This window comes from Ranitomeya imitator, chromosome 10 (genome assembly GCF_032444005.1).
Source record: "Ranitomeya imitator isolate aRanImi1 chromosome 10, aRanImi1.pri, whole genome shotgun sequence".
Taxonomy (NCBI): Eukaryota; Metazoa; Chordata; class Amphibia; order Anura; family Dendrobatidae; genus Ranitomeya; species Ranitomeya imitator.
The window spans coordinates 88,683,856-88,705,940 of NC_091291.1; the positions used below are offsets into that span (position 1 = coordinate 88,683,856).

Consider the following 22,085-nt stretch of genomic DNA (forward strand, 5'->3'; position numbering starts at 1 on the left):
GTACACACACTGTCGCAATGTAACAGTCAAAAGCTAAGGTAGAAACAAAATGAGCGTATACCCTGTTATAAGTAAGTAATTAAATAGTTAAAGTACAAATAAATGGCATAGGATACTTAGTAAACACTATTTCTGATCAAAAAAGCGTAAAAGTCATCCAAAGGTGTACCCAATCGGGACGGTTCAATCCTCTATGTAGATGGGGCAGAGCAGGACAGGGGTCCCACTGGTCAGACACCTAGCCATGGGAAGCTGTATAAATGAAATGCCCTACTCAAAAAGGAAGCCATGCATCTGTTTGCACAAATTACAAAAAAACACAGCAAAACTAAACAAATGAGCTGGAGCATAAGTTGTAATACATGCAAAGTACAGGAACATGTTCACACTGTTCCATTTAACAGTCAAAACCTAAGATAGAAACAAAGTGAGCATATACACTGCCATGAGTAAGTACATAGTAATAGCACAGGTACAGTGGTGTGAAAAAGTGTTTGCCCCCTTCCTGATTTCCTATTGTTTTGCATGTTTGTCACACTCATGTTTCAGATTACCAAACCAATTTAAATGTTAGACAAAGATAACACAAGTAATCACAAAATGCAGTTTCTAAATGCAGGTCTTTATCACTATGGGAAAAAGAAATCCAAACCTACAGGGCACTGTGTGAAAGTGATTGCCCCCTGAACCTAATAACAGGCTGGGCAGCCCTTAGCAGCAACAACTGCAATCACACGTTTGCGATAACTGGCAATGAGTCTTTTACAACACTCTGGAGGAATTTTAGCCCACTCATCAATGCAAAATTGTTGTAATTCAGCCACATTGGAGGGTTTCCGAGGGAATATATTAAGTCGTAAGTCAGGTCACATTCCAGAGTCATAATTCCAGAGAAATAGCGGATAAGCAAAGGGGCAATAACAAACGAGTAGTCAGAACACGGTCCAAAGGTCAGCAGCAGAAGATCAGAAGCAAATGGGAAATTACAAACGGGTAGTCTGAGCACGGTCCAAAGGTCAGCAGCAGCAGATTAGAAGCAAAGGGGAAATAACAAACGGGTAGTCTGAGCACGGTCCAAAGGTCAGGAGCAGAAGATCAGAAGCAAAGGGGAAATTACATAAGGGTAGTCTGAGCACAGTCCAAAGGTCAGGAGCAGAAGATCAGAAGCAAAGGGAAAATAACAAAAGGGTAGTCTGAGCACGGTCCAAAGGTCAGCAGCAGAAGATCAGAAGCAAAGGGGAAATAGCAAACAGGAAGTCTGAAAATGGTCAGCAGCAGATCAGAACTTACAGCACAGTGATCAGGAGAACACACATCAGAGAGCGTAAGCTTTGACTGGCAGTGATCTGGGTCAGACAGCTCACCTAAATGGCAGGGCAATTAATAAGAACAGGGAGCACCTGGAGAAATCTCTGCACCTCCCATTCTCAGATAGGTCAACCGAGCTGTCAATCAAATCACTGACAGCTCAGCACCCCCCAAAACAGGATAATATGACAGAGCTGTCCATCACTGAGTCCCAGACACTGAGTAGAGGAATCGTGACAACATATTTACGGAAAGTAATAGGTCCTCTTAACAGGCTTTGCATGGGGGGAATTGTTCAAGAATGAGTAATTTGTAAAAAAAAAAAAATAAATCAAAACATTGTTTTATAAATACAAAGTAAATTTTATGCAAATACTCAGTTTACATATTTGGTTATTTTCTGATGATGCATTTCCTTTAACATATTTACTAATGGAAAATCACATAAAATATCTGGCCCTCTGATGGTGCAAATCTCCGGCCCTGATATCCCCCACAAACATCTACATTCATGCGTGAACAATATGAACAGTTTGCCTTTAATCTTTGGCTGGCCTATGATTACTGCCTTAGGATTTATTTATGTAATGTTCTGAAGACTAAAGAAAAACCAAAGGTAGAACAGGGGCAGATTTATCAATACTGTTATAGGATGCGTCAATTTAGTAGTTAGAGAAAATGGTGCAAATTGCCCCAATTTCATCAGAATGGCACACACAGCGTGATGAGTTTATCGCAGCGTGCTAGGTGGGTTAGACACGTGTTTTCTGTCTGCTACCTGCCCTACAGTACTTCTCTCTAAAATATGTGGTGGATCTCTTTTATAAATTTGGCAGATTCTTCAGACATGTAAAGGCAAACACATTAAGCGAGTAAAGTGCATAATTCATTTTGGACCCTTTATGTCCTCCCGTTTTGGATGCATTTTGTAACAATATTCTCGGCTTAGTAAATGTTCCTTCTTCTCTTATGAAAGCTGATGATGACTTCTTGTGACAAATCTTTTGATCCGATTCCCTATAGAATGAAATAGCAGCTGACACCTTGACTTTCTACAACTGACAGGAACTACACATTCCCCCATATAATGCATTTGGTCTATTTGTCTTTGCACAAAGAATATATACAGCAAAGTAATGAATTTGAGATTTTTCCTTTCCATATTCTCCAAAAATGTTCCAATGCGCCCAGCACTTCTGCTTCTTCATTCTCAATCTGCCTCTGTTTCATGACCTTGGTTTTTCTGCTCTGTCTCCTTTGTTTCACAGATTTTAGTGCTAGAAAATAAGGAATTTTCTTTTTCATGTTGGCCATAAATCTGAAATACCGCAGTGTATATCATTTGTCCTTTCTTGTTTACAGAGTTTTATGGAATGCCCGGATTACCAGAGGGCTTCATGACGATTTGTGTAAAATGCTCCGTGTCTTGGCGCCTCTGGTGCTTCTCCTGTTGTTGCTGATGAAGACCACTGGTAGCCCCCATTCTATTCGAATTGGTAAGTTTACTGATCATTGGTTGATTTTACACTTATGAATAGCACCAACATATTCACCAGCACTGTACAAAGATTGTCATCATTCAGATCAGTCCTGAACCTCAATGGGACTCACCATCTCATTTCTCCATCTCTCAATGGCCAATTTGATATTCTTTCAGTGTGTTTTTAGTGTGTGGGAGATAGAAAGCAAAGGCATGCAAATATATAAAGAACATACAAGCTCCCCACAAGCTCCTTAGTCATGTTCGAACCCAAGAATTACAGTGTTGCAAACCTTTGATCTACCATCATGCTTCTGATGTTGACCTACAGTTTGTGTGACATCTTCCCCAAAATCGTACATAGTGTTTTTTGGGCTCTCAAGGCAAATTTTGGACATGGTACCCCTACAACCACCAATTTTTAGCAGTGATTGTGGCCCTGTTTGTGTCCATAAAGATATATGTTCCTCCATCCTCAAAAAAGATGATATTGCAAAATATATACAGACAATGCAGGGTTACAGTTAACAAATAATACTACTAAACAAGTAACAAATACAAGAAATACCACCACATAAAACCCAATACTACTATATAAAAACCAACTATACTGCCACACTATGACCATATATTACCACCCCATAATGACCAAATAATACCACCATGCTAATTATTAATGTAAAACACTGTACCGAGACCTGTATTACAATCATGCAGTGACCACACAGTCGGAGATAGCAGTTGTGCATGCATGTTCTGTATATAATATCTACTATATAATTGTCTAAGGGTCACTTCCGTCTTTCTGTCCTTCTGTCTGTCTGTCTGTCATGGATATTCATTGGTCGCAGCCTCTGTCTGTCATGGAAATCCAAGTCGCTGATTGGTCACGGCAAAACAGCCACGACCAATCAGCGACAGGCACTGTTGTGAATTCTGTGGTTAAGCTCCCTCCTGTGGTCATGAGTGGTACTTTGGCTGGTTCTGTCTATGAGCTTCCGCTGGTGGATGTGAGTGGGGCTGCGGCTTCTGAGTTTCCTTCCTCAGGTACGAGGTTAAGTCGTTAGGTGCTGCTCTATTTAACTCGACCTAGTTCTTTGTTCCTGGCCTCCAGTCAATGTTCCAGTATTGGTCTGGCTCTCTCCTGGATCGTTCTTGTGGCCTGTCTGCCCTGCATAAGCTAAGTTCTGCTTGTGTTACTTTTGTTGCTATATTTTCTGTCCAGCTTGCTATATTGGTTTTTCTTGCTTGCTGGAAGCTCTGAGACGCAGAGGGAGCACCTCCGTACCGTTAGTCGGTGCGGAGGGTCTTTTTGCCCCTCTGCGTGGTTATTTGTAGGTTTTTGTGTTGACCGCAAAGCTATCTTTCCTATCCTCGGTCTATTCAGTAAGTCGAGCCTCACTTTGCTAAATCTATTTCATCTCTGTGTTTGTATTTTCATCTTAACTCACAGTCATTATATGTGGGGGGCTGCCTTTTCCTTTGGGGAATTTCTCTGAGGCAAGGTAGGCTTATTTTTCTATCTTCAGTGCTAGTTAGTTTCTCAGGCTGTGCCGAGTTGCATAGGGAGCGTTAGGCGCAATCCACGGCTACCTCTAGTGTGGTATGATAGGATTAGGGATTGCGGTCGGCAGAGTTCCCACGTCTCAGAGCTCGTCCTATGTTAGTAACTATCAGGTCACTTTGTGTGCTCTTAACCACTAGGTCCATTGTGGTTCTGAATCACCTGTTCATAACAGTACTGGAGGCCCAAAGTACTAATGCTTCTCAATAGAGGGAAATGAGTAGTTCTGAGACCATTTTTTTTTCTTTGCACTGTGTTTTGTCTTTCTTTTCCCCTTTACATCAGGGTGGTTCAGAACACAGATGTAGACATGGACATTCAAGGTCTGTCCTCTTTGATGGATAATTTCGCTATAAGTGTTCAGAACATTCAAGATTTAGTGGTTCAGAATCCTATGTTAGAACCTAAAATTCCTATTCCTGAGTTATTTTCTGGAGATAGAGCCAAGTTTCTGAATTTCAAAAATAATTGTAAACTATTTCTGGCTTTGAAACCCCGCTCCTCTGGTGACCCAGTTCAACAAGTAAAGATCATTATTTCTTTATTACGTGGCGACCCTCAAGACTGGGTATTTTCCCTTGCGCCAGGAGATCCTGCATTATGTGATATTGATGCGTTTTTTCTGGCGCTCGGGTTGCTTTATGATGAACCTAATTCAGTGGATCAGGCAGAGAAAATCTTGCTGGCTCTGTGTCAGGGTCAGGATGAGGTAGAGATATATTGTCAGAAATTTAGGAAGTGGTCTGTGCTCACTCAATGGAATGAATGTGCTCTGGCAGCAATTTTCAGAAAGGGTCTCTCTGAAGCCCTTAAGGATGTGATGGTGGGATTTCCTATGCCTGCTGGTCTGAATGAGTCTATGTCTTTGGCCATTCAGATCGATCGACGCTTACGTGAGCGTAAAACTGTGCACCATTTGGCGGTATTATCTGAGCATAAACCTGAGCCTATGCAATGCAATAGGACTTTGACCAGAGCTGAACGGCAAGAACACAGACGACGGAATGGGCTGTGTTTTTACTGTGGTGATTCCACTCATGCTATCTCCGATTGTCCTAAGCGCACTAAGCGGTTCGCTAGCTCTGCCACCATTGGTACGGTACAGTCGAAATTTCTTTTGTCCGTTACTTTGATCTGCTCTTTGTTATCCTATTCTGTCATGGCATTTGTGGATTCAGGCGCTGCCCTGAATTTGATGGACTTGGAGTATGCTAGGCGCTGTGGGTTTTTCTTGGAGCCCTTGCAGTATCCTATTCCATTGAGAGGAATTGATGCTACGCCTTTGGCCAAGAATAAGCCTCAGTACTGGACCCAGCTGACCATGTGCATGGCTCCTGCGCATCAGGAGGATATTCGCTTTTTGGTGTTGCATAATCTGCATGATGTGGTCGTGTTGGGGTTGCCATGGCTACAAGTCCATAACCCAGTATTGGATTGGAAATCAATGTCTGTGTCCAGCTGGGGTTGTCAGGGGGTACATGGTGATGTTCCATTTCTGTCTATTTCATCATCCACCCCTTCTGAGGTCCCAGAGTTCTTGTCGGATTACCGGGATGTATTTGATGAGCCCAAGTCCAGTGCCCTACCTCCGCATAGGGATTGTGATTGCGCTATCTATTTGATTCCTGATAGTAAGTTTCCTAAAGGTCGACTGTTTAATTTGTCTGTGCCTGAGCACGCCGCTATGCGGAGTTACGTAAAGGAATCCTTGGAGAAGGGTCATATTCGCCCGTCGTCGTCGCCATTGGGAGCAGGGTTCTTTTTTGTGGCTAAGAAGGATGGTTCGCTGAGACCTTGTATTGATTACCGCCTTCTAAATAAAATCACGGTCAAATTTCAGTACCCCTTGCAGCTGCTGTCTGATTTGTTTGCTCGGATTAAGGGGGCTAGTTGGTTCACCAAGATAGATCTTCGTGGTGCGTATAATCTTGTGCGCATTAAACAGGGCGATGAAAGGAAAACAGCATTTAATACGCCCGAGGGCCATTTTGAGTACCTGGTTATGCCATTCGGGCTTTCTAATGCTCCATCAGTGTTTCAGTCCTTTATGCATGACATCTTCCGAGAGTACCTGGACAAATTCCTGATTGTATACTTGGATGATATTTTGGTCTTCTCGGATGATTGGGAGTCTCACGTGAGGCAGGTCAGAATGGTGTTCCAGGTCCTGCGTGCGAATTCTTTGTTTGTGAAGGGGTCAAAGTGTCTCTTTGGTGTTCAGAAGGTTTCATTTTTGGGTTTCATTTTTTCCCCTTCTACTATCGAGATGGACCCTGTTAAAGTTCAGGCCATTTATGATTGGACTCAGCCGACATCTCTGAAGAGTCTGCAAAAGTTCCTGGGCTTTGCTAATTTTTATCGTCGCTTCATCAATAATTTTTCTTGTATTGCTAAACCGTTGACTGATTTAACCAAGAAGGGTGCTGATGTGGTCAATTGGTCTTCTGCTGCTGTGGAAGCTTTTCAAGAGTTGAAGCGTCGTTTTTCTTCTGCCCCTGTGTTGTGTCAACCAGATGTTTCGCTCCCGTTCCAGGTCGAGGTTGATGCTTCTGAGATTGGAGCAGGGGCTGTTTTGTCGCAAAGAAGTTCTGATGGCTCGGTGATGAAACCATGCGCCTTCTTTTCTAGAAAGTTTTCGCCTGCTGAGCGCAATTATGATGTTGGCAATCGAGAGTTGCTGGCCATGAAGTGGGCATTCGAGGAGTGGCGTCATTGGCTTGAAGGAGCTAAGCATCGCGTGGTGGTCTTGACTGATCATAAGAACTTGACTTATCTCGAGTCTGCCAAACGGTTGAATCCTAGACAGGCTCGTTGGTCGCTGTTTTTCTCCCGTTTTGACTTTGTGGTTTCGTACCTTCCGGGCTCTAAAAATGTGAAGGCTGATGCCCTGTCTAGGAGTTTTGTGCCCGACTCTCCGGGTTTGTCTGAGCCGGCGGGTGTTCTCAAGGAGGGGGTAATTTTTTCTGCCATCTCCCCTGATTTGCGGCGGGTGCTGCAAAAATTTCAGGCTAATAGACCTGATCGTTGCCCAGCGGAGAAACTGTTTGTCCCTGATAAATGGACGAGTAGAGTTATCTCTGAGGTTCATGGTTCGGTGTTGGCTGGTCATCCTGGAATCTTTGGTACCAGAGATTTGGTGGCTAGATCTTTTTGGTGTCCGTCTCTGTGCGTTCATTTGTGCAGTCCTGTGGGATTTGTGCTCGGGCTAAGCCCTGCTGTTCTCGTGCCAGTGGGTTGCTTTTGCCCTTGCCAGTCTCGAAGAGGCCCTGGACACATATCTCTATGGATTTTATTTCGGATCTCCCCGTCTCTCAAAAAATGTCGGTCATTTGGGTTGTTTGTGATCGCTTCTCGAAGATGGTCCATTTGGTACCCTTGTCTAAATTGCCTTCCTCCTCTGATTTGGTACCATTGTTCTTCCAGCATGTGGTTCGTTTACATGGCATTCCGGAGAACATCGTTTCTGACAGAGGTTCCCAGTTTGTTTCGAGGTTTTGGTGAGCCTTTTGTGCTAGGATGGGCATTGATTTGTCTTTTTCCTCAGCTTTCCATCCTCAGACAAATGGCCAGACTGAACGAACCAATCAGACCTTGGAAACATATCTGAGATGTTTTGTTTCTGCCGATCAGGATGATTGGGTGTCTTTTTTGCCTTTGGCTGAGTTCGCCCTTAATAATCGGGCCAGCTCGGCTACTTTGGTTTCGCCGTTTTTCTGCAATTCTGGTTTCCATCCTCGTTTCTCTTCAGGGCAGGTTGAGTCTTCTGACTGTCCTGGTGTGGATACTGTGGTGGATAGGTTGCAGCAGATTTGGACTCATGTGGTGGACAAATTGACATTGTCTCAGGAGAAGGCTCAACGTTTCGCTAACCGCAGGCGCTGTGTGGGTCCCCGACTTCGTGTTGGGGATTTGGTTTGGTTGTCATCTCGTTATATTCCTATGAAAGTTTCCTCTCCTAAGTTTAAGCCTCGTTTCATTGGTCCGTATAGGATTTCTGAGGTTCTTAATCCTGTGTCTTTTCGTTTGACCCTTCCAGCTTCTTTTTCCATCCATAACGTATTCCATAGGTCATTGTTGCGGAGATACGTGGCACCTGTGGTTCCATCCGTTGATCCTCCTGCCCCGGTTTTGGTTGAGGGGGAGTTGGAGTATATAGTGGAGAAGATTTTGGATTCTCGTATTTCGAGACGGAAACTTCAGTACCTGGTTAAGTGGAAGGGTTATGGTCAGGAAGATAATTCCTGGGTCTTTGCCTCTGATGTTCATGCTGCCGATCTGGTTCGTGCCTTTCATTTGGCCCATCCTGGTCGGCCTGGGGGCTCTGGTGAGGGTTCGGTGACCCCTCCTCAAGGGAAGGGGGTTCTGTTGTGAATTCTAAGGTCAAGCTCCCTCCTGTGGTCATGAGTGGTACTTCGGCTGGTTCTGTCTATGAGCTTCCGCTGGTGGATGTGAGTGGGGCTGCGGCTTCTGAGTTTCCTTCCTCAGGTACGAGGTTAAGTCGTTAGGTGCTGCTCTATTTAACTCGACCTAGTTCTTTGTTCCTGGCCTCCAGTCAATGTTCCAGTATTGGTCTGGCTCTCTCCTGGATCGTTCTTGTGGCCTGTCTGCCCTGCATAAGCTAAGTTCTGCTTGTGTTACTTTTGTTGCTATATTTTCTGTCCAGCTTGCTATATTGGTTTTTCTTGCTTGCTGGAAGCTCTGAGACGCAGAGGGAACACCTCCGTACCGTTAGTCGGTGCGGAGGGTCTTTTTGCCCCTCTGCGTGGTTGTTTGTAGGTTTTTGTGTTGACCGCAAAGCTATCTTTCCTATCCTCGGTCTATTCAGTAAGTCGAGCCTCACTTTGCTAAATCTATTTCATCTCTGTGTTTGTATTTTCATCTTAACTCACAGTCATTATATGTGGGGGGCTGCCTTTTCCTTTGGGGAATTTCTCTGAGGCAAGGTAGGCTTATTTTTCTATCTTCAGGGCTAGTTAGTTTCTCAGGCTGTGCCGAGTTACATAGGGAGCGTTAGGCGTAATCCACGGCTACCTCTAGTGTGGTATGATAGGATTAGGGATTGCGGTCGGCAGAGTTCCCACGTCTCAGAGCTCATCCTATGTTAGTAACTATCAGGTCACTTTGTGTGCTCTTAACCACTAGGTCCATTGTGGTTCTGAATCACCTGTTCATAACAAGGCACAGTCCGAAAGAAAAATGGCCGCTCCTTACTCCCAGCAGTCAGTGTCCGGCGCCCGCATACTCCCCTCCACTCACCGCTCACACAGGGTTAATGCCGGCGGTAATGGACCACGTTATGCCACGGGTAACGCACTCCGTAACCGCTGCTATTAACCCTGTGTGACCAACTTTTTACTATTGTTGCTGCATATGCGGCATCAATAGTACAAAGATCTAATGATAAAATAATAAAAAAAATAAAAAATCGTTATATACTCACTGTCCGTCGGCCCCTCCTCGCTACACTCCGGTGACCGCGCCATGCATTGCGATCTCGCGAGATGATGACGTAGCAGTCTCGCGAGACCTCTACGTCATCATCTCGCGAGACCGCAATGCACTCTTGAGACCGGAGCGCACGAGGAGCATCGGTAACAGCTTCCTGGATCCAGGGGCCAACGGAGGGTGAGTATATAACTATTTTTTATTTTTATTCTTTTTTTTAACATGGATATGATTGCTATATACTACTTGGGCTGTGCAATATACTACATGGACTGTGCAATATACTACGTGGGCTGTGCAATGTACTCCGTGGGCTGCGCAGTATACTCCATGGGCTGTGCAATAAACTCCATGGGCTGCGCAATATACTCCGGGGGCTGCGCAATATACTACGTTGGCTGCACAATATACTACATGGACTGCGCAATATACTACGTGGGCTGTGCAATATACTACGTGGGCTGAGCAATGTACTCCGTGGACTGCGCAATATACTCTGTGGGCTGCGCAATATAATACATGGGCTGATCAATATACTACGTGGGCTGCGCAATATACTACATGGGCTGTGCAATGTACTACGTGGGCTGCGCAATACACTACGTGGGCTGCGCAATGTACTACGTGGGCCGGGCAATGTACTACGTGGGCCACGCAATGTACCAAGTGGGACGCGCAATGTACTACGTGGGCCGCACAATGTTCTACATGGGCTGCGCAATGTACTACGTGGGCTGGGCAATATACTACGTTGGCTGGGCAATATACTAAGTGGCCTGTGCAATATACTACGTGGCCTGTGCAATATACTACTTGGGCTGTGCAATATACTACATGGGCTGTGCAATATACTACATGGGCTGTGCAATATACTACTTGGCTGTGCAATATACTACGTGGGCTGTGCAATATACTACGTGGGCTGAGCAATGTACTCTGTGGGCTGCGCAATATACTCCGTGGGCTGCGCAATAAACTCCGTGGGCTGTGCAATATACTCCGTGGGCTGCGCAATATACTACGTGGGCTGCGCAATATACTACGTGGACTGCGCAATATACTATTTGGGCTGTGCAATATACTATGTGGGCTGAGCAATGTACTCCGTGGGTTGCACAATATACTCCGTGGGCTGCACAATATATTGCGTGGGCTGTGCAATATACTCCGTGGGCTACGCAATATACTCCGTGGGCTGCGCAATATCCTCCGTGGGCTGCACAATATAATATGTGGGCTGATCAATATACTATGTGGGCTGCGCAATATACTACGTGGGCTGCGCAAAGTACTACGTGGGCCGCACAATGTACTACGTGGGCCACACAATGTTCTACATGGGCTGTGCAATGTACTATGTGGGCTGGGCAATATACTACGTGGGCTGGGCAATATACTACGTGGCCTGTGCAATATACTACGTGGCCTGTGCAATATACTACTTGGGCTGTGCAATATACTACGTGGGCTGTGCAATATACTATGTGGCTGTGCAGTGTACTACGTGGGCTGTGCAATATACTATGTGAGCTGTGCAATGTACTGCGTGGGCTGTGCAATATACTACGTGGGCTGTGCAATACACTACATGGCTGTGCCATATACTACGTGGGCTGTGCTATACACTACGTGGGCTGTTACGCACTACGCATACATATTCTAGAATACCCGATGCGTTAGAATCGGGCTACCATCTAGTATTTAATATGTATTGATAAATCTAGTGACTCACCTTTGAAGTTCACTCTGGCCGTACTCGTTAGAGATGAGAGAATATATGACAATGGAATTGAATTCTACTTGAATATTACAAAAATCCACATTCGTCAGCATGAAAATGTTTTTTGTGTGAATTTAGCCATGGTAACAATGAGGAGCAGAGCGCCTGGAGAGGTGAGCAGTGAGGTGAGTATAAGTACCTTTTTTTTATTTTTTTAAGTATGATGTTTATTATGCTCTGGAGTCTGTAAAGACCACAGCAAATAATAAGAAACATTCAATTCATGGAGAATAACGTTAGCGGGCAAATTCAAGTTTTGTCTGGTCAGCTCATCTCTAGTACTCATTGATTTTCCTTGTTCTCTATCCAGCACAGAACATCATTGCAAATTCTTCTTGTTTATGTAAAATGTAACACTCAAAAATCTTTCGCTCATCATCACTATTTCAGTACGGTGCGGTCCTTACTTTTACCCACCCTTAAGAAAACTCTACGGCTATTGGGGGCCACACATTCTACTCCCTTTGCAATCATTACTTTTGTGTCCCTGAAAAGTAACAGTGCCGTGCCTGTAACTCCACAGTGACATATAGTGCCTTCTCTATGCCTTCAGGCAGTAATAGTGCCATAGTGCAGGTCATGTCCCCTATTCAATGTACCCTTTTGCCCCATACAGTAATGATCTCCTTTTTTGTACCCCCTAACAATAATGTACTCTGTGCAATGATTATCTCCCTTTTAAGCCCCATACAATAATTACGCTCCCACTTTGTGACCCAAGGCATATAATTATGACCCCATACAATAATTATGCCCCCACTTTGTGCCCCAATGCATATAATTATGACCCCATACAATAATTACGCCCCCACTTTGTGCCCCAATGCATATAATTATTATTATTATTTATTGTTATAGCGCCATTTATTCCATGGCGCTTTACATGTGAGGAGGGGTATACATAATAATAAAAAGTACAATAATCTTAAACAATACAAGTCATAACTGGTACAGGAGGAATGAGGACCCTGCCCGCGAGGGCTCACAATCTACAAGGGATGGGTGAGAATACAGTAGGTGAGGATAGAGCTGGTCGTGCAGTGGTTTGGTCAATCGGTGGTTACTGCAGGTTATAGGCTTGTCGGAAGAGGTAGGTCTTCAGGTTCTTTTTGAAGGTTTCGATGGTAGGTGAGAGTCTGATGTGTTGTGGTAGAGGGGTGATACGCGAGAGAAATCTGGTATACGATTGTGGGAAGAGGAGATAAGAGGGGAGTAGAGAAGGAGATCTTGTGAGGATCGGAGGTTGCGTGTAGGTAAGTACCGGGAGACGAGGTCACAGATGTATGGAGAAGACAGGTTGTGGATGGCTTTGTACGTCATGGTTAGGGTTTTGTACTGGAGTCTCTGGGCAACGGGGAGCCAGTCAAGGGATTGACAGAGGGGAGAGGCCGGGGAATAGCGGTGGGACAGGTGGATTAGTCAGGCAGCAGAGTTTAGAATAGATTGGAGGGGTGCGAGAGTGTTAGAGGGGAGGCCACAGAGCAGGAGGTTGCAGTAGTCAAGGCGAGAGATGATGAGGGCATAGACTTGGGTTTTTGCAGATTCTTGGTTGAGGAATGAACGGATTTGTGAAATATTTTTGCGTTGAAGTCGGCAGGAAGTGGAAAGGGCTTGGATATGTGGTTTGAAGGAGAGATCAGCATCAAGGATTACCCCAAGGCAGCGAGCTTGTGGGACTGGGGAGAGTGGGCAGCCATTTACTGTAATGGATAGGTTCATTGGGGGGGTCGCGTAAGATGGGGGAAAGATGATGAATTCTGTTTTGTCCATGTTAAGTTTGAGAAATCTTGCGGAGAAGAAGGATGAAATAGTGGACAGACATTGAGGTATTCTGGTTAGTAGGGAGGTGATATCTGGTCCAGAGATGTAGATCTGTGTGTCACCAGCATATAGGTGATACTGAAAGCCATGAGATTCTATGAGCTGTCCCAGGCCAATGGTGTAAATGGAGAAGAGCAGGGGCCCAAGGACTGAACCTTGTGGGACTCAGACAGATAGGGGGCCGAGGTGAGGAGGTGGTGTGTGAGTGGGAGACGCTGAATGTCCGGTCTGTTAGGTATGATGAGATCCAGGATAGGGCCAAGTCTGTGATGCCAAGGGATGAGAGGGTCTGTAATAATAGGGAATGGTCCACTGTGTCAAAGGCAGCCGACAGGTCGAGGAGGAGGAGGACAGAGTAGTGTCGCTTGCTCTTTGCGGTTAAGAGGTCATTGGTGACCTTAGTTAGGGCAATTTCAGTGGAATGGTGTGACCGGAAGCCAGATTGTAAGCGGTCAAAGAGGGAGCAAGAAGAGAGATTGGAGGACAGTTCAAGGTAAACATGTTGTTCCAGTAGTTTGGAGGCATAAGGGAGAAGTGATATAGGGCGATAGCTAGATAGAGGATGGGTCAAGAGAGGGCTTTTTGAGGATAGGTGTGATGGAGGCATGTTTAAAGCTTGAAGGGAAGACACCAGTTGTTAGTGATAGGTTGAAGAGATGGGTTAAAGTTGGGATGAAGACTGTGGTGAGGTTTGGGATGAGGTGGGATGGGAGTGGGTCAAGTGCACAGATGGTGAGATGCGATCTTGAGAGTAGAGTGGAGAGTTGATCTTCTGTAATGGTGGAGAAGTTGGTTTTGGAGGTGGAGGGCTGGGAAGTCGGGAGGAAGGGCTCTGGGGGTTGTTGACCAAAACTGTCTCTGATGCTATCAATCTTCTGCTTGAAAAATGAGGCAAAGTCTTCAGCGGAGATAAGTGGGGAGGGAGGAGGTGCTGGGGGACGGAGGAGAGAATTGAAGGTGTTGAATAACTGTTTAGGGTTGTGAGACAGAGAGGATATGAGAGATGAGAAGTAGGTTTGTTTAGCTGTGGCGAGTGTGGTCTTGAAAGTAGTGAGGGACTGTTTGAATGCAATGAAGTGCTCGTTGGAGTGGGATCTTTTCCATCTGCGCTCAGCAGCCCTGGAAGCTCGCCTCAGTTCTTTGGTCAGGCTGGTGTGCCAGGGCTGTCTGTTGATTTTGAGAGCTTTGGTATGTGTAAGTGGGGCAGCAGATTCCAAAGCTACAGCTATTGTGGTGTTATATAGAGCGGCAGCGTCATCCGCATTGTGTATGGAACTTATGTCTGTGAGAGGGAGGAGGGATTCAGAGAATGAATGTAGGTCAAGGTGTTTAAGATTTCTGCGAGGGTGTGAAAGTTTGTGGGGTGGGGATTGTAGACATGGAGTGGAGAGAGATGAGAATGTGAGAAGGTTGTGGTCAGAGAGTGGAAGAGGTGAATTAGAGAGGTTAGATAGGGAGCAGAGGCGGGTGAAGATGAGGTCCAGTGTGTGACCATCTTTGTGAGTGGCTGCAGAAGACCATTGAGTGAGGCCGAAGGAGGAAGTGAGAGATAGAAGTTTAGTGGCAGCTGAGAGGGAAGTGTCAATGGGGATGTTGAAGTCGCCCATGATGATAGTGGGGATGTCCGCAGAAAGGAAATGAAGTAGCCAGGTGGTGAAGTGGTCAAAGAAGGTGGTGGCTGGCCCTGGGGTGCGGTAAATGCAGCCATTTGGAGGTCGGAGGGGGAGTAGATGCGCACAGAGTGCACCTCAAAGGAAGGGAGGGTAACAGAGGGTGGCAGTGGGATTGGGGTGAAGGAGCAGTTATCTGACAGGAGAAAACCAACTCCTCCGCCATGCTTGCTGTTGGGGCGGGGTGTGTGAGAAAGGTGGAAGCCACGATAAGAGAGTGCAGCAGGGGAGGCTGTGTCAGAAGGGGTGAGCCAGGTTTCGGTGATGGCGAGGAAGGAAAGTTTGGTAGTAACAAAAAGATCATGGATGTAGGAAAGCTTGTTGCAGACAGAGCGAGCGTTCCACAGAGCTCCTGTTAGTGGGACTGGGGAAGTGGGGGCTGGGCGAATGGGTATAAGGTTAGAGAGATTACGGAAGTTTGTGATAGAGTGTGGATGGGAGGTAGAAATGACTGTGGGAATATGGTGAGGAGGACCAGGATTTGGAGAGATATCACCTGCAGTGAGAAGGAGCAGAGAAAGTGTTAGCAGGTGGGAGCAGGAGAGGGCATGAGGGGGCTGTCTGTTCTTTGAGACAGAGGATTGTATGTTAAGGAACAGTTCTGAGGAGGAGGTGAGATGGTTGAGGAGGATTGAAGAGGAGATGAACAGTTCCTTACTTGGTGTGGGGATTGGGGGAGGTAGCAGAAAGTGAAGGATTATAGAGGTGAAAGTGAAAACAAACAGAAACATTGTTTACAGTGACTGGCCAGTTACCTTCAGTTCCCTTCAGGTTCAATTCAGGTTTTAATTCTACTGTAATCCACACATATAATAATTATGACCCCATACAATAATTACGCCCCCACTTTGTGCTCCAATGCATATACCGTAATTATGGCCCCATATAATAATTACGCTCCCTATTTGTGCCCCAATGCATATAATTATGACCCCATACAATAATAAGGCTCCCACTTTGTGCCCCAATGCATATAATTATGACCCCATACAATAATTACGCCCCCACTTTGTGCCCCAATACATATAATTATGATCCCATACAATAATTACGCTCCCACTTTGTGACCCAAGGCATATAATTATGACCCCATACAATAATTACGCCCCAACTTTGTGCCCCAATGCATATAATTATGACCCCATACAATAATTACGCTCCCTCTTTGTGCCCCAATGCATATAATTATGAACCCATACAATAATTACGCCCCCACTTTGTGCCCCAATGCATATAATTATGATCCCATACAATAATTACGCTCTCACTTTGTGCCCCAATACATATAATTATGACCCCATACAATAATAAGGCTCCCACTTTGTGACCCAATGCATATAATTATGACCCCATACAATAATTACGCCCCCACTTTGTGCCCCAATACATATAATTATGATCCCATACAATAATTACGCTCCCACTTTGTGACCCAAGGCATATAATTATGACCCCATACAATAATTAGGCTCCCACTTTGTGCCCCAATGCATATAATTATGACCCCATACAATAATTATGCCCCCACTTTGTGCCCCAATACATATAATTATGATCCCATACAATAATTATGCCCCCACTTTGTGCCCCAATACATATAATTATGATCCCATACAATAATTATGCTCTCACTTTGTGCCCCAATACATATAATTATGACCCCCATACAATAATTTGCAATTTTTTGTGCCTACATACAATTATGCCCCCTTTATACTTCCATAGATTAGTTACCGGTATGTCCTCCTCTTTGACTGCATGCAACAATTATGCTATCTTTATAATGTGTCTCCTTTGTAACAATGTTCCCCTCTGTGGAAAGTAAAGTAAAACCTACCTCACCCATTCACACCGTTGAGCAGCAAGATCCTCTTACTTCTTGCAGCCGGAGGCACAATATTGTGAAATCCGCAGAAGTCCTCCTCACACAATTGGCCTCTGGTCGGCCCAGGCTTAAAGCAACCTGTGACTTACCAGTGTAAGTGGCGAAGCAGGGAGATGATGGCTCTCTGCTCCATCATAGTTTATAACTGCATCTGCAGGGATCCTCTAATTTCCCCTCTTCGCTGCCTTGAAAGATGAAACATAATATATTCTGTTCTATAATCTCACTGCTTTAACCATTCCTCTCTGGCTTTCATCCCTCATTTTCTCCAGAATGTGTATGTGCCACATGCTGAGTGGCAGTCAACAGATCATGCAGTGTCAGTATGCAACAGAATAGCGACTCAGTATCTAAAGTTTGCCATCATTGAAGACATATAGTAATGACAACACTACTTTAAACTTTATAAGAGGAGTATGCAGGCAGCTGTAAAACTGTAGCAGCGTAGAAATAACTATGTAGCACAGTTGAGAGGTTAGGGAATTGTATCACAAGACCCTTGTTCAAGATACCAGATTAGTATTCTGGGGCCCTGGATGAAAGCCCTGTGTGCCACCTACTACTTGACCCCATATGTGGCTCTTCATTTGATTAGCCAACCTAGTGTGATGTCATTACTGTGGTAGGATGCACACATGATGTTGTATCAGAACAGCTAATCAGGGCTGCCACTAGGAATTTCGGGGCACCATACTGGCAAAATTTTTGGGGCTCCCTTGAGACTCCGACCAGGCTCCACCCCTCGAACTCTCCACAGCCTCACCGCTCTCTCTTGCAAAAACTACACTTCTCACCAATCACACACTAACAGTTCCCATCACCAGATCACACATATAGCCAGCAGCTTTTGTTTTGGCCAAAAGATTTTTTTAAGCCGCCACCACGACAAGATAGACTCTTTTGGCCGAGCCCTACTCTACTCTATCCTATTAATTATTTGTTAATATATCCAATACAATTTTGGTATATTTTTATTTTAATTTTCAATTTTTAAAATGACCAATAATATCACATACAAGGGACAAATACCACCGCACCATGACCAGACACCATATTACCACCACATAGTGACCTATAATACCACATACAAGGAACAAATACTGCCACACCATGTCCAGACCACATATTACCACCACATTGTGAACAAATAACAGCACATACAAGGAACAGATACTGCTACACCATGGCCGGACAACATATTACCACCACATAGTGACTGAATACTAAAATACTGATCATTAATAAAAAACAATACAAATATCACCATAAGTTCCATTATACACAGGTGATCTGTAATTAGTATGCAGTGTCTGTGTACAAGTAATACAGTGATTACCAGTGACATTATACACAGGAGCTCTGTATATTTGGTTTACAGTGTACAGGTAGTACAGTGATCACCAGTGACATTATACAAAGGAGCTCTGTATACAGTATCAATGTACAGGTAATACAGTGATCAACAGTGACATTATACACATGAGTGCTGTATATATTGTACAGGTTACACAGTCATCAATAACATTATACACAGGAGCTTTGTATATAGTGGCAGTGTAAAGGTAATAGAGTGATCACTGATGACATTGTACACTGGACCGCTGTATATAGTATACAGTGTATAGTGTCAGTGTACGGGTAACACACTGACTCACCAGTGACATCTCTAGGTGAAGTCTTTCATTTTTGCTTTTCATCTTCATCCAGCACAGACCGCCATCACTTCTTCCAGCCAGGGCTCATCTCTGCAGGAAATAACAGTTATCTAGAGCACCGCTTGCAGAACACATGACTTAATTTTTTCGCAACATCTACACTACACCAGATGAAGAAAATAAAGGTGACATAGTGTCGCTCTGCACAGAAACAGGACCGTCCCATTTAAATCAGTATTCTCAAAAAATAAAATAAATACATGACTGCAGTAATAATAACCCTTAATTAGCCCCTATGGTAATAATATCCCCCATCCTGGCCTCCGTGTGTCTCATTCTTGGCTCCAGCCATATGTTCTCCCATCCTAGCCCCATATGTTTTCCCATTCTGCCCCATGTGATGTCCCATGATCCTGCCCCATCTACCCCATGATCCTGCTCCATCTGTCCCATAATCCTGCCCCATCTGTCTCCATTGTATCCATCCTGCACCATGTGTCTCCATCCTGCCACATGATCCTGCACCATGTGTTTCCATACTGCCCTATGATCCTGCTCCATCTGTCACCATCCTACCCAATGATCCTGCCCCATCTGTCTCCATCCTGCCTCATGATCCTGCCCCATCTGTCTCCATCCTGCCCCATGATCCTGCTCCATCTGTCCATTAATCCTGCCCCATCTGTCTCAATTGTATCCATCCTGCACCATGTGTCTCCATCCTGTCACATGATCCTGCACCATGTGTTTCTATACTGCCCCATGATCCTGCTCCATCTGTCACCATCCTGCCCAATGATCCTGCCCCATCTCTCTCCATCCTGCCTCATGATCCTGCCCCATCTGTCTCCATCCTGCCCCATGATCCTGCCCCATCTGTCTCCATCCTGCCCCATCTGTCTCCATCCTGCCACATGATCCTGCCCCCTGTGTCTCCATCCTGCCCCCTGTGTCTCTATTCTTGCTCCCTGTGTCTCCATTCTTGAAACCTGTGTCTTCATTCTTGCCCCCTCGTTGTCTCCATTCTTGCCCCATGACTCCATTCTTCCCCCTTTGTCTCCATTCTTGCCCCCTGTGTCTCCATTCTTTCCCCTGTGTCTCCATTCTTGCCCCCTGTGTCTCCATTCTTCCCCCTGTGTCTCCCATCCTGCCCCCATGTCTCCCTTTCTGCCTCCAGCTGCTTTCAATAAAAATTTAAAAAAAAGTTCTCCTTACCTTGCCACGCATCTGCGGCGAAGTTCCCTCCATGCAGTTCAAGTGCACACTCGCCGGCGAATGACAATGACGTCATACACTGGTGACGTGCCCGCTGACGTCAGCTGCCAACCTCTGATTGGCTGGTGGCTTTTAACTATTGCCGTGCGGGCCCAGGCCCTCATAACAATAGAGTTTAACTGAACCTACATCTCGGACCCAGGTTCAGTTTCTGCACCGACAGAATCCTGCCGCTGAGGCCTGGTGAGGGCCCCTTCTCGTCATCGGGCCCCATACGCCAGTCAGGGCAGTAATGCCCTGATGGCAGGCCTGCAGCTAATCAAAACATAAGCCACAGATGCCACTGGGAAGTGGTTCCTAGTGCACCCGTCCAGCTGCCACAGAATACTGACCAGACCAAATGTGTCCTCTCATCTCTACTTCTAAGCTTTGGTGCCATCTGGTGAGCAATTGGACATACTAAAGCAGGGGTGGGGAACCTTTTTTCTAACAAGAGCCATTTGGAGAATCATAACATCATTTGAGGGCCGTACAAAATTGTCAACATGAAAATGATCCTGCTATATTTGATCAAACATTTAAGTACCCCCACTAATGTGATGGCTGGAGCTGCTTCTCTACCATGAGGCATGTGATGTTAGGTGCACGTGATGATGCGGTACAAACAACTGATTTTCCAGGTTTGCATCAGTATGGAGCGCAGTCAACTCTGAGTGATACATTTTGCAAAGGACTCACAGCTGCAAGTTGTTCCGAACACAAATATATGTTACGCTGCAGATCTCCTCACAGTGGGAAATCCATCACTGCTCACGTTACATTTATATAACACATGCAATAGAAGCAGGGGCGTAAATAGAAATCATGGTGCCCCATTGTGGTTCTAATCAGGCATTGCCATCCCCTCCCCCCCTCCCCCCAAAAAAGAAAGAAAGTAATATTTGGCTGGACATAGAATAGCATATTTCACAACTTTGCAGCCCTTACAGAGTAATTTTCCTCCTATTGAAGCCTTAGTTACCTCTATCATTGCCCCCCTAAAGTATGATGCCAACAAAAGTGCCCCCTCAAACACAGTATGATATCCACACTGTGAATTCTTGCACAGTACCCTCCACACGCACAGTATCAAACCCTACTGTACCCACTAAGCAACATATGGTTACTCCAACATAAAGGCAATGGAATGCATAACATGGACGCTTCCAGCATATGGAACGCACGGGACGTCACATCCGGTAACATCACTTCCGCCCCGCGCTTACCGGCGAGTCTCGGCCATTCACTTTGCCTCTGGGGCCTTAAAGGACATGTCTTCACTACCACCAATGGTAAGCAATACCGCTACAACTCCTACTTTGCTCTGGGCATCTGTATAAGGCTAGGTTCACATTGCGTTAGTGGGTGTCCGCTAACGGACTCCGTTACATGGCGCAATTGTCGCAATTAACGCTATGTAACGGATCCGTTAGCGCACCCATTGACTGCAATGTGCTAACGGATCGCTAACACATCGCAATCGTATGCCATTTTTGGCATGCGTCTGCGATGTGCCGTTAGTTTCGGACGGACCTCGAACGCTGCTTGCAGCGTTCAGGGTCCGTTCCTCGCTAGCGCAGATCGGGCATCTGCACTAGCGGGATTGCCAAACGCAATCCCTTTTTGGACATTGCGTTAGCGCAATCCGTTAGTGTATCCGCTAAACGGATTGCACTAACGCAATGTGAACCTAGCCTAATGGAAATTACTATTTAGAAATATCCTTATCTATAGATAAACGGTGGATACCGGATCTGTTCATCATAACAGCCCCAAGTTGTAGGTTTTGCCTTCTTACTAACTATTTCTGCGGCTAAACTGCATTTTCTGCAGCTTTCATACTAATAATGGGGTTCATTACAGGTCACAGGACTACAAATGTTAGCTATATATAACTATAATATTGAGGAGAGTTTCTCCTATTTATACAAACCTCACATCACGGGCTCATTCTGACGTTAAAACTCTCCTTTTAGGTCCATTAAGCCTTAAAATAGGACCATTACAAGCCTGCTATATTCATCAATTACTCTTTATCTCTTACAGTCGGGTAGGTCCTTACTCCTTATTCCTACACTCTTTACTACCCATTGATATTATTATATTATAAACACGGCCACCAACATAAGAGAATCTCCTTGGCTGTGTATATTTTTTTCTATTTTATAATGTTTTTTTTCGGTTTTTCTTTGTTTAGCATGATATTTTGCTTTCTTATTTTTG

General features: G+C 45.1%; 1 protein-coding gene across 2 annotated transcripts in view; it reads left to right on the forward strand.

The window, feature by feature from the left end:
* Positions 1–22,085, forward strand: part of GRIK4 (glutamate ionotropic receptor kainate type subunit 4) — a 583,539-nt gene that overhangs the window by 266,783 nt on the left and 294,671 nt on the right. For both annotated transcript variants that reach the window (XM_069742917.1, XM_069742916.1), the window contains one exon: positions 2,671–2,804. In XM_069742917.1, coding sequence (XP_069599018.1) covers positions 2,723–2,804 — 82 coding nt within the window. In that variant the 5' untranslated portion in view covers positions 2,671–2,722. The remainder of the gene's footprint in view (positions 1–2,670; positions 2,805–22,085) is intronic.